General features: G+C 54.0%; 1 protein-coding gene across 1 annotated transcript; it reads right to left on the minus strand.

Moving 5' to 3' along the window:
• Positions 1-11,718: 11,718 nt before the first annotated feature.
• On the minus strand, positions 11,719-13,326 carry CHC_T00001864001 (hypothetical protein). Its single transcript, XM_005712792.1, has one exon. The coding sequence runs from the start codon at positions 13,324-13,326 to the stop codon at positions 11,719-11,721; it is 1,608 nt and encodes a 535-aa protein (XP_005712849.1).
• Positions 13,327-13,571: the final 245 nt, after the last annotated feature.

Consider the following 13,571-nt stretch of genomic DNA (forward strand, 5'->3'; position numbering starts at 1 on the left):
TCGGCGACACGGCGTTCGGTAGGATTTTCGGGGCGTGTTGCATCGGCACACGCCTGACGCTCTATCTTGTGCACGGGGCTTACGGAAGCCCCGGTGCCTTCACGGTCGGTCCGTGGCATCTGACCTACGGAGGTCAAGGTGTCTTCTCTTCTGGTAACACGCGCCGGGCTTACGGAATCCTGGGCGCCTTCGCGTTCTTCGCGGATGGTGGTCGCCACCGGACCCACGGGGTTATCGGTGGGTTCTTGTGGGGCGTGCCTCCTCATCGGTGAGGTGGGGCACGCTAGGCGGAGCGCCGCCTCCATCTCGATGCGAGATGTCGAGCTCCGCGACCCGGTGGTCCGTACCACCGGGCGCCCTTGGAGTGTGGGCGTACGCGGTAGCGAAGCGTCCGGTCGACCTTGATGACGCTGGCATGGGAGGCCGGCCTCCCACGGGCTTGTAGCCTCGCGTAATGAGGACAGGGTCGGCCTGCTCCTCATGTTCTCCTATGTGGAGGGATGCCGCAGGCGAACTTGTCGCATGCGACCTCGGGGTTCGATTCCCCCTCGCTGCCGGTTTCGGATCCGGCAGCGGCAAACCGCGCCGAGCGCGGCACGTTGTGCCTCCCGCCGTCGCGATACGGCGGATCGTTGGAAGGTCTGTCTTCTGTTGTCCGGGCAATCATTAGACCGTCTCAGCCACTGCGGCCCGGGTCGCAGGGGCTAGTCCGCTTAAGAATTCGTGTAGCGTACGGACGTCTACCGGACCGGTGTGCGCGGTGAGATCCACCGGCTGATAGCCACCGCAGCCGGGATCGAAAGAGAGAATCGGTTCTCTTGATCCGCGGGCGGTATCTCCGCGTCTTTTGTCGTCCACGAACGGTACGCGTGTCATTTGCCGCATGTCTCCGGCGACATGCGGCAGAGCTTGGGTCTCGGACCGAAATTCGCGTCCGTCTTGGGGCTTCGCTGCCCAGTGGCCCGACTGGTGTTGGCACCAGTCGGGCTCTCTTCATGCGCGTCGGGCGCGTTTGGAGGTACAGTGGCACCGAGCCCTCTCGGGGGGGCTCCGGGCGACCTTTCGGCCGATGCCTGTTCCATCTTACGAACGCGCCTGACGGGGTGACGAGTAGTGTACGTACGTCTACCGGACTGGGGTGCGCGGTGTAATCCACCGGCGGGTAGCCGCCCCAGCGAGGATCGACGGAGAACATGGGTTCTCCGGATCCGCGAGCGGCTCCTCCCCGGTCCTGGTCGTGCCCGTACGGTACCTGTCGCAACTGCCGCATGCTTCCAGGGGCATGCGGCAGAGCTTGAGTCTCGGACGCGAAGTTCGCGTCCGCCGTTGGTTTGATATCCTCCGCGCTCCGACTGGTGACGGCACCAGTCGGAGGCCACTCCTGCGCATCGGACGCGCCCGGAGGAACAGTGGCACCGGGCCCTCTCGGGGGGGCTCCGGGCGACCTTACGGCCGAGTCCTGTTCTAACTCGCGCCGGCGCGTCGAGTTGAGTTCCGCAGCCGTATGCGCGAACGCTCCCATCTGTTCGGCAGATGGGGAAGGCTGCGTGTCCCGTCGTACCCCGGAGTTCGTACTCGCGGGTCGACCTGCAACGTCCGCCGTAGGGGCCTCGATGCGCGCGTCCTCGACCAACACTAGATGGAGTGCAACTGGTCGGCGAGCGCGCGCAGGCTCTCCCAGGACTGAGTCACGCGCTCAAACTTTCCTTCGTGGAGGGAGCGCGACTCGTCAGGACAGCGGGCGTAGACCTGGTCGGTCACGTCGACACGAAGGGATGTCCGGACATCCTCGATATACTCTGCGATGCGTTCGTACATCGCGCGAGCGCGTCCTTCTGAGTAGTCCGGCGACGGTTCGCGATCCCGAGGACCTGCGGCGCCGTCGTCGGATCGGACGCGTAGCGCGGACGCCTGCATATCGGTCGGTGCAGAGTGGACCGAGGGTTCGGACCCTTCGCTCATCTCGACGCATACGGACACGGAGGAAATCGGCCGTCTTCTCGGAACGATCGTAGAGTCTTCTAGGTCGGGAGACCACTGTAGCATAAACACCCCCAGCGATAGGGGTATATGCACAGTTCGACCGAGACCCTTGTCGATGGGGAAGACGGGGGTGAAGCGGGACACCAGCTAACGGCACCGGGCAGCGGGCCCGGGTAGCGTGGTAGAGCGGGAACGGGGAGGACGCCGGTACGCGCGAGCGGTTCGACGCCTCGACGCCCCGGCGCGGTACTGGGTAACGATCCAGTACCGACGGGCGGAGGCGGAGCCGGCTCGTGGGCGTACCGCGCGCGTCCTCAACCCGCGCTCGGTGCCGCTTCTAAGGTAATTCGCGAGCGTTACCTTAGAATAAGCGAGAAGTCGGACCTTGACGGTCGGTGGGTGACAAGTCCGTGCTTGTCCCCCTCCACCGCCGCCGGTCCGCTCCATATTTAATATACAAAACAATCTATCATAACACTACAGTACCGAGGTACTGTAGTGGGCTACTGTAGTGCAGGTCGGCCTGCACTGTAATACTGTCAGCTATGTCGAGGCTGACAGTACACGTATCACCCGTGGTGCGTGCGCGCTTCGTTCGCGCGTGGTACACGTGTGCACGTGTATGCGCGTGTCCCTTGTCCCCGTGGTGTACACGTGGGCACGCGCGGTTGTACTGTAGAGCGTCGAGCTCTACAGTAGGGGATCCTGTTGTTGATCCAATCTAACTAAAAAGTCCCCAGGGGGGGTTATACTACAGCAGCCAGCGCGACAGAGGTGGTGGATGGAGCGGCGTGCGCGGCAGAGGTCAGGGGGGCTACCGGGGATTGGAGCTGTTTGACGGTTCTCCCAGGGTACCTCGCTCCCCGACCAGGCAGAAAATGCCAACTGCCGTGTACAGCGAGAGGGGTCAGTGGCTTGTCGAGGCGTTGGTGCTCGGCGATGGGAGCGAGGGTAGGAATAAGCTGGTTTTCAAGAAGGGGGTTCCACATGCGTGCGCAGAAGCAACAGCATCCGTCGAGGCATTCCATCCGATACAGTGGGATTCGGAGCTGTTCGTCGGAGCACGGGAGGGGGAAATCGTACTGTCATCATATGCAGTGTATGCAGCCCGGTTGGAGGAGTTGGCTGAGGACGAGGAGTGGCCCGAGTGTATAATTCCGGCACGCCGCCGGAAGGTGTCGCGGCAGCCGCGCCAAGACGAAGTCACGAGATACGTCCTAGAATTCATCAGGAAGCACCCGGGACTGGCCGTGCGTACTTCAGGCATCGATGCTCGTGAGGCTGTAGAGTGGCTGCCAGGGACGCGATGCTCGTATATCCAGGACAGCCGAGGCGTACTTCTGCTACGCATGACTGCGTAAGGGCGGAATTAGTTAATGCAGTTTTTGCGCTACGCGGCACCGGAGCGGCTGACGCTGCGGAGCGGGTGATGGACGAGGATCCTCGGGTATACTCCTGCTTCAAACCAATTGGTATGATTCTCCATGAGGCAAGAGGAGCGCTTACACAGTGCCGAGCTGTACGTGACGGAGAGGTACAGCGTGCAATTCAGGCATCCGACAGGCAGGTTGCATTTGGGCTCCTAGCCGCGAAGCGGTCTGGTATCTTCATTGTACGGCTCCACGAGGCGAAGCAGGTTGATCATGCAATAGTTTTGGATGCGGGTGCGGGAATAATTGTGGACTCCGAGGAGTCAACTGCCATTGTGCTCTCAAGAGAGAATCTCGCACGGTGTGGCGGTGATGAGGTGCAGGAACTGAGGGTGATGGAAGTACGACAGATAAAGGGTAGGGAGTAAAGGCGGACAAGAAAAAGCGCTAGTTTCTGATTATCCACTGCTCGGCTTGAACAGATAGTAAACCAGACGTCAGAACATGTTGTAGCGCTGTTTGGGGCATCGATTTTGTCAAGCCTTCCGCAATGTTTTGGGAGCTGCGAACGAATCTAATATCAGAAATGACTTTGTCACGGAACCCTTCGCGAGCAGCAGCGATGTTGAGCATGGTCCGCTTCTCCGACGTTCGGGATCCTTTTAAAATCGCGTCGAAGAGAGACTTTGAGTCCGTAAATAGTTAGACGGGGATCCGACGGCAGTATATATCTCCCATTTCAGCAGCAAGGGTGCATGTAACATCAAAAAGATCGCTGAATGGGATAACTTCGCCTGCTATTGCCGAACGGACGACTCTCTTGAACTTGTAAGACTTGAACTGGATTGGAACGGAGTTGCCAAGGCCACCAGCAAGGAATGAGATGTACCCGAGCTGCGTCGACAGGTCGTGATTATTTGCAAATTATGCGTCTGCGAATCCCACAACACGAAGCGAGTCGCGATCGAGCTTCGGAATCTTCAGAGAGATTCGGTTGCATGTCCCGTATTTCGTGGCTTTGTTTAGACGACGGATGAGCACGGACTTCTCCGTGAGGAACCGCTCCGCGGTGACTTGTGCGAGTTGGGAAATCTCAAACTGGCAATCGGGCCGAATATTCGCAAGCCACGCAAGACGCATGCGCATGGATCGGAACTCAGTAAAAGAGGCGTCGAGCGGGAGCTTCTCCAGCCTTTTAAAATAGAAATGTTGGTCCTGTACCAAATTGCCATCCTTGTCGCGAACGAGGGAGAACCCGCTGAAGGTACATGGTATAGTCTCGTCATCGCCCATTTGGAACCGTTCGTTCGTCTTTTTGCCAACTGGCAAAATGCGGGCGAGCCGGCGCGAAGTAAATCATCAACGTATCCACCGCTGAGTCCAACGAGGAGTCCATCTGAGACGAGTTTGTAGAGTGCTGGATCTGACCGAAGGGGGTCATACCTAAATCATGACGGTAGTGTTCGTGAACGGTTTTGTGCCATAAGTCACCGAAGTCGCAAAGTCCATACATGGGCTTCAACAGTTTAAGACATTGCTCTGGTTGAAGCTCAAACTCGGGGACGGGCTTTGTAATGAAGAGCTCACGCGACAGGGGTTCAGCAGATTGAAGATATGCTTGACGGACATCTGCAGTCCAGATCTCGAATGCATGAACGGTGGCAAGGGCGAGCAGAAGTCTGATGGACTGCGGCTGGAGGGTTGCTGCGGTGTGCACCATGATGTCCTTCACACGTTCACGATGTCCTCCGATGACGTATCGTGCCTTGAACTTTATCTGGCCATCGTCGGCGGATTTGATGGCCAGAACTAAGCGGCCTGGTAGGACATTGACATCCTTTGGCACCTCTTCCCGTAGTATAATGCCGAAGGTTCCACGCTGCAGCAATCCCTTTATCTCGTCGCGCTTGGCTTGAGACATCTTTACTGACGAAGCCCGGGGGTCTCTAGGGTCAATGACCTCGGTTAATTGAACTGAGTAGTCATCTTCGTCGGGAGAAGAGAAGTGCGTAGAAGCGCGACAGACGTTGGAGAACAGGGAGTGGGCGACGACGGCTGGGGATATATAGCGCTTAATTTGCGCTACGTTGAAGGGACGGGCAGCACCGATTGCCTCATCTTGTACATATACAATTTTCTTGTTCGCATCCATAGCGAGAACCGTGAATGGTCCGAGACACTCGCCGATACGGTGATTTACGACCTTCTCGCGCCAAACAAGGACCTTGTCCCCCGGGTCGTCAGCACGGTCGGCTGCTAGCGGAACGGAATACCGCAAGGCCCTCGAATACGCATCTTCGCCATGGTGCGCTGCATTTCAGTACGCGCTGCGTGAACTATTTCAGCCCGTTCGCCCAGAGTGTCGTGTCCTCGGGGTCTCTGAGGGGGTGTAGACTCTCGACAGTTCTCCGAATACGAGGGATGATGGGACAAGTCCTTCGGGCCCTAGTATATCGTTCATGGCCTTGACCGCCAGTTGTAGGAGAAGCTCTCTGTCTACGTTCGGATAGTCAATCCTCATCTTTGGAAAGGTAGTACGGACGGGCTCATGGTATCGTTCACCGATTCCTAGGCTTGAATGCGCCTCTATATTAGTACCTTGGACTTCGAAATTGGCTCGTGCTGCTAGAGAGATAAAAGGCTCGCTTTTCCGGAGGTTGCTTCCCTGGTCCACCAGTATTCGGTTCGGTAAGCCAGTATAAATTGAGGCCCAGCAACGTAGGAGTGCGTCCCAGATGGCATTCGTGCTCACATTAGGGAGGAAGCGGGCCGCAGAGAAACGGGTCATATTGTCCACGATGTGCAAGACGGGCAGAGAGTTGATGTACATAATGTCCATCATGATGCGTTCATTAAAGCGTGCATTCTCAGTTCCGAAGGAAACACGGAATCTAACCGGTGCGGTCTGGATACGCTGGCAGGGATGACAGCGCTGAGGAATTTCCCTCAGGACTTTAAGAGTCTCGGGAGTGGCATCTTCTGGACGATCTCTCCGAAGTAAGTTGAAAAGGTTCGTCGCGGATGGATGAAAGACCTGTCGGTGAAGTTTTTGAAGCTGTGATTCGGTGAAGTGGATCGTAGTACCGTTTGCAACTGGCACGTATACGTGACGACTCTGTGCTCTTATCAAAGAAACAAACCACTCGTCAACATAAGCCTACCTTCCGTCTTGGAGCTCGTGCGCGGATCGTCGAGCGAGTCGATGAAAAGCAGTATCGGCGACAAGTTGCTCGCCGTCCAATACGTCCATACCCAGCAACGCTGGGATGTCAGCCTCGACAATGTCGAAATCGACAAGGATGGGTTTCACACCGGGTGGTGTTGCCACGGGCAAAGATATTTGTCCGAGCGAGGGGAAAGATTCGTCTCCAAATCGGAAGCGGTGTTCAGATCGGCGAATGTCTCGACTGTGCTTGTTCACTGCGCAGAGGAGGTGATTTAACTCGCGCTTGCCAACAACTGATTTCGGAGCACCAATGTCAACGCAGAAGCCGAGAGGGCGGCGTGCTGAGCATTCACGTTTGATATCCGCGATAAGAACTTTCGTACAGTCAACTTCAAGCGCCGGCATCTGACGGCGCGGGGATATAGCCCTAGGTTGGTCGGATGCATGATTTGGGCGATGCAGATGAGGTGCGGGTCCACATCGCCTTGACGAAAATTCGATGGAGGCATCTGCTGCGACAAGCTGGCAGAAACGATGTTCGTCCCGAATTCCTTGTCCAGGTCGTCTGCATGATCACCTTCGACACCAGCGATCGCTAAGGCGTCATCGAACTCTTGCGCTGCAGCTTCTGCGAAGTGAGTGGGATCTCCCTCCGTCCCAGGAAGGTCAGTATCGTCACCAACCTGAGATTCTCCCTCCATCCCGAGAACGCAGTCTCGGATGATGTGAACATGTGATTCCCCTTTGCGAAGCCGTGAGCGCGCGTTAGCTTCGATTGCACCGGAGCTGCAGAGATGAGCAGGATTCCATTGAAGGGAGCATTTAAAGCACTCCTTGCGACGACGCGCTTCCTCAAATGTGCGGCCGTTGCTTGTTACTCGGGGCGCCGCGGTGGATCGATTTCGTTCGGTGTGTCTTGGTAAATGCTTGCGAACATCACGAGGGTGGCGCCCGTAGCGTTGGAAAATATCTCTGCAGCTTCTTCTTGCAGCTCAGTTATTCGAGTTGCGAATGCATGCGGGCGGGCCTCTTTAAGCTCATTTGACAGCTGTAGGCTTTCATGTAATGCCGTCACGAAAGAATGGAACTTGTAGTGATGTGAGACTATGTTCCGAATAGGAGCTAAAGCCATTCGCAGCTGAGAACTGCCTTCCGCAAGAAGCGGATCTTGTTCTCATCAGATCGGAATCCAGGGGGCATTGCGGCGTGAGGAGTTCAATCTTCTCAACAAGATTAGTGAAACCCTCTGAGTGTGTGGTCAGGGAGCGCGCGGACATGAAAGCGTCCAGGCTCAGGCCCTCAAGTGTGGATTGGACCTGTAGTTGTTAGGTGTCACTATTGTACTCGCGCTTCATGAGGTCGTACACTTGGTTATACGACATTCCTGGACTGTATTGGTTCAGCAGAAAGGTACGGGCAGGGCCCTCAGGTACGTTCATGAAGTACTCCGCCTTCTGCACCGCGCTCAACCGGTGCTGGCATGCGCATGCTTCGTAGTCTCGGAGAAGAAGCTCCACCGACTGCGACAAGTCGCCAGTGAACTTCTGACCAAAGAACTGCTGGCGGACATAGTTTGCCTTGCGAGTGTCCCCCCAATCGGGGGAGTTATTGAAGGAATCGGCACCTCGAGTCCGATGACGGCGGGGTTCTCTCGGTTGCAAGGGGTTCATGGTTGTAAGGGGAGAGGGTAGCTCCTAGCCGCGGACCTGTCCAGTGTCAAAGACAACGCAGCTGACTCGGAACCTGGAGAATACCGAGCAATGCTCTGCAACAATGGCGTGGCGGGACCTGGGACCGGTGCCGGGACGTCCGGTGCTGTCCTCTGGGATGAGCCTCCGGGGTTGGAAGCAGCTCTAACTGTTGGGGTGCCACCCGTTCGCCGAGAATGTAGGGCACGTGCCTGCTTGAATTTGTCCACAACCGAACGAGTTGAACTGGGGTCCAAACCAAGTACAAATGCAAGCCAAACTTGGTTCATGATACTTTTGTGGGCCAGTTCATGGTCACGGAGAAACACTTCTGACACAAAGTCTGCAGGTATGTCATCAAAGCCGTAAAGTTCGGCAATGCTGTAAAGAACCTTGATCGGGAATGTGGGTCGGCTGTAGTATTCTTCGGTAAAGACAGATGAAGGGGCGGTAGCATGTCAGAGATGGTCTCGCAAACCTCTATTGGTTTAGGCATGACTGCTTGCGTTGTTCCCGAACTTTTCGCTACAGGATACAGATGAAGCACATTTCTTGCGGAACCGAGGTACTGACTGTAGAAGTCATCCTCTTCTTGAATGCACGTGGCCATCTTCTGCAGGCGAGCATAACGCTGAAAAGCTTGTGCCTTTGTCATGGCCGTTGGAGCTGTGTCCCCATCTGTAGCGGTCGGTGAGTAGTTTGTAAGATCGGCAGCGGCGGGCGCATTGTCTTGCCACATGTTACGGAGGGTACTTGGGGTCTTTGGATGTGTAGAAAGGGGGAAGATTGGAACAAAGGAAGCACAAATCACACCTTCGAATCCGGATTGTCGTTGATAGGTGGGTTTTAGCCTCGCGCGAGCTCTCGCTCGTACATTCGAGCGATTGTGTAGTTGCGCGGTAGTAAGGGAGTGGGTGATCCGGCCAATGCTTTCAAAGCGAGAACGCGCTCCGGCCAATGCCTTCGCTGTAGAAAAGTAGCTTGGTGCCTTTACAAATCTGATGAACGTTCTCACTCTGCAACAAAGGTAGGGTGGCCAACTTTGGCATCAGTATCTTGGGGGGCAACCACGGGAGCCACCACAGGAGCTCGCCGGCGGAGGGGGCCGGGTAGTGTAAGCCCATGTAAGCACCCATAGAGAGACAAAATAACTTCATCCTTTGAGTACTGAACCATGCCGGATGATACACGTGTGAACTAATGATAACCTGTGCCAGAGGGTGAGCCATAGCACTATATAGAGGGAAGCACTACTAAAGTAGGCACTATTGAGCGACCCCCCCTGTATTTTTCTACGAAAATGTACAGCAGGCACACCCCTTCCTGCATTTTCAGTTGTGTCCCTTGCATCACGACCATTTCCTGTACTCACGCTGATTCGCTGTAGCTTCGTTGCTCACCCACCCTTGGTGTCGCAGGTTCTCTAGAACACATTGGTCGCCGTCAAGAACGCTCGCGTACTCCGTCCACGTATGAGGCAAGGCCCTACGGAGTTACATGCGACGGGCACCATGCCTAATTCCTCCCTCTCTTCTCAAAGTAGTATCACAACTGATTCGTATACTCATTGCATAACATGAACGAATAAAGATTGGATCCACTTTACTATTTTCTTGTGAGTAGAGTCCGAAGGATTACGCATGAGTGCCGTCGCGCCTCACGCCACGCACCTGCAGAATCGACGTTTCCTCAGAGTCTACAGTTTTAAGAACAATCCTACAATGAATTGGACAAAATCAACGTCTTTTCTTGGTTGAGCAACTCTGCCGCCGACGAGTCGTACAAAAACAATATCCGGAAACATTAAGACCACAGCATTGTACAATATGTCCGCCTTGCTCTTTTCGACGAATTCATGATATGGATGTGAACACAGCAGTGCGCCTAGTCACCTTACGAGCCTTTGCGTAGAAGAGGATGACAAAATTGTGGTAGCAAAATGCCATCTTTAATAGCGCTTCAGCGATCAATTAAGTGCAGTCATTAACTTCTCCCTTACTAGTAGATGAAAGCTGTGAGATTCCCATTTCCTAACTCTGATGGCCTTCTCTTATCTCCCTTTCTGACTTTTCGTCTGGCTTCGGGGAGTGCTTCCTTGGCGAAAGGCTACCCTTCTTGACCGCAGCTTTTGGATATTGTCTGTCACCTGATCCTCCATGCATTTCACAGTCTCCCTAAGAAAAGCGGTTTCTTCCATGTCGGCCGCTTCAATCTCACTCGTGTCTCTGCCAGTTCTTGCGTGCAAAACAGCTGCCTCACTTGTTCCTCTGGCCACTTCAAGCATATGATCTGCAACTTCGTTAAAGTTCTTATTGAAGTTGTTAAGAGCGAAAAGAATAATCACCCGACAGAACTCCTGGAACTTCAATTCTCGCTCAGTCTCCGATTCCACGAACTCTAACAAAGCGTCTGAAGCTACTTGTATGTCGATCCCGGCGTGAGCAACCTGCTCAAACTTGTGGAGAGCAAGCACAAGTTCCACGAAATCGACTGCCCCACTGTCATCCCCATCCCAGGCCTTAAACAGACTCTTCATTCTCTTGTCTGTCGAGTATTTCTTTGTCTCCCGTTCCAACTCTTCAGATGAAATCGCTTCCTTCGAAAACAGGTAGCAAGACGTACGGTGAGCAAGATCATCATTATGACAGCCTCCGTCGAGAGCCTTGGCCGTCTTAACTCTCGCGCTTTCATCCACGTCGCTAACCCCAAGTTCTTCCGCATCGTCAAAGTGAGAATGATAAGAAGCAACACTGCGAACCTCCTCTAGTTCGCTTTCGTCACTGCTCTGATAGCCCCTTTGACGAGTTTTTTCTTTCCTTGGCTCCGGAATATGGCCCCCTTTAGCATTCGCAATGTCGTCTTCGACATCGCAAAGGTTTTCATCAACTGCCAAACTTAGGCCCCGTGATAACTTCACAATGGGAGACACTTGCATCTGTTGCCTTCCAGCCAGCACTTCTAGGCAAAACTTTTCAACATTCTCCGGTTTATTGACAAGGCATTCCTTTGCGAGCATGATAAGAACTGCTTCTAGGCTGCCATTGTTCTCGGGAATATCAGAATTGAACTTCATAATATAGCAGACCTTAATAAAGAACTGGAACTTTCAGAAATGAACAGATATCGATATCTTCCTTCGCATAGAAAGATCGCAAGCGTTTCTTGTGCTGAGAATTGAAACTGGCCGGAGCGTCACCAGTTCAACTCACTAAAAGACGGAGCTCGTTCGTGGGACCACGGATGTGGAAGAAATCTTGAACGTACCGTGTCGGGCATGAAGAGTAGTAAACACCACAAAATTCATGTGCGCGCTTGGAAGCTCTGGGGGAGTGGCACGAGTATTTGTTTGAACTGGTCAAATGCAACATCTACTCTCCTCTGTGTGACGTCGCTTCAAATAGTGGAAAGGGTAATATTGGATGGATAATTAGACAAGGTCTTTAATGTCACCTTTCTCGTTGAGTGGTGAGAGTTGAGGGGTGGCAATTGGATACAGTATAGTACATTAGTTCTATTTCAACTCTTTCCAAGGCATCCGGGAAAGTGTCGTACGAAATTTTCGTTTTCTGCGTTTTCCATTGGAGTTTGATAGTCTCCGAGACGCGTTTTGGGTTGTTCTCTCATCACCGATTGTCTCATCACCGATTTCCTCATCTCCGTTAGAGTTTCTCGATTCCTTGACTACGTCATTTGTAGGCTCAACGGCAGCTTTCTCATTTTTCCGCCCTAGCAGGAAGGCAGCTTTGAAAGCGTAATACTGAGATATTGGCACTTTTGCAACGCGCACACAGAAGTCTTCATCCTTCAATCCCAGGGCCATGTTCAACCCGGATTCCGTAACGGACCGGCCCTTTGCTTGCAAAAACTTCGTTCGCGGCTCAATGCACTTCTCAAAAGAATATGAGAAGTAGCCAGGAAATGTCAAAATGTCGTAAGAAGACAATCCCAGCTCCTGTTCAATATACTCCATTTTTGGAATTATGTTCGTGTCCAAATCATAGCCAAGAATGGGCGGGAGCCGCTTTACGATCCTTCCTACGTTGATGATACCTTTCCGCCGAAAGTAGTTTACAACTGGCCGCATATCACCTTCTACATCCAGCGTCAAAACAGTGGGAAATGCTCTGACCAGCTTTTTTAGCTCGTTCGGTTCGAGGGAAAGATCTTTCGATAAGAAAGAAGCGGCGGGTGCGAGAGTGGCATCGATAGAACAAGTTAGAAGAGGGGGAAAGGAACGCAATGCCACACTGAGCATGGTAGGCGTCAGGCCTACAACATCCGACATGAAGTCGGTCACCTTCTGCATTGCATCTGGCGAGGTACCAAGAAGTAAGGGACGCGCTCGAATAAACTGATCCACAGGCGCCCTGTTCGGTAAATCCAGTACCCTCTTGAGATAAGAAATGGCTGGGATCATTTCAGATCCGATGTCATAGACGAGAACCCACGGGGCTCTACGCAGCAGGGAGCGCAAGTTGGGCAAGGAAAATCCGACTGCAGGTGTCTGTAAAAATGCAGTGACCCGGTTGATTTTTCTCGCATCCAAGAGCAAGAGACCTGGCCATCGCTGAACCACGGTCTTAATGTCCTTCAGTCGCAAGCCACTGGTCTCCAACGCCTCAACGGCTTTCCGCAGATGCTCAGGACTTTTCAAAATATCTGGCCGACGAATAATGACGCGGTTGCGCTCCGCATCGGCCAATTGCACATATGTAGACAAGTAATGCAGAACAGAAACCACATGAGCAGGTTCCAACCGGAGCAATTCTGGGACGCCTAACCGCTCCGCAATGCAAGACAGAACGGAACCATTGATATCATGAGATGCGAGCGTATCCATGAGCATTGACCACGTCGGGGAAGCAAGCTCGACGGTTGCCGTGCCAGTTGAAAGTGAAACATAGGCGAGGTCTGCCGCCGCGTCGGCACCCAAGACGCGAAAGCGCTGTTCGACAGCTGAAATTTGTGAGGTGCGAGCAGAAGGGACTTGAGGCGGTATGAGACAGCAAACATGGTCGGGGCTACGTGGAGAAGTTCTTGAGCGGCGTGGGGTGTGGCGAGACAGCCATGTCGAGTTTCCCAGGGGAAGAGCTGACGTGGCAAAGGCGGCTGCCCTCATCCCTCCGCTGCTCTGTCCAGATGGTGTGGCGGCCAGATGGCGACGAGGCGGGAAGGAACGGGGCAGGTGGTGAGAGTTGGGAGGACGCAGGCTTAAATTGGAGAGACGCCTGTTGTACACGTTGATTCACTTTCATTTTTTCTGTATTGTCGACCAGCTCTGGCGTTACTAGCAATCATTGCTTGGTGCAGGGCGGAGATCAGAAATCTACACGTTTCATGAAATTTCTACCCGAATCACATGCG

The sequence above is a fragment of the Chondrus crispus genome, genomic scaffold, assembly GCF_000350225.1.
Source record: "Chondrus crispus Stackhouse genomic scaffold, scaffold_117, whole genome shotgun sequence".
In the NCBI taxonomy this organism is placed as follows: domain Eukaryota; phylum Rhodophyta; class Florideophyceae; order Gigartinales; family Gigartinaceae; genus Chondrus; species Chondrus crispus.

Bases quoted from the DNA above. Each gene is read 5' to 3' on its own strand.
- CHC_T00001864001 (XM_005712792.1), bottom strand. From the start codon at position 13,326: ATGAGGGCAGCCGCCTTTGCCACGTCAGCTCTTCCCCTGGGAAACTCG.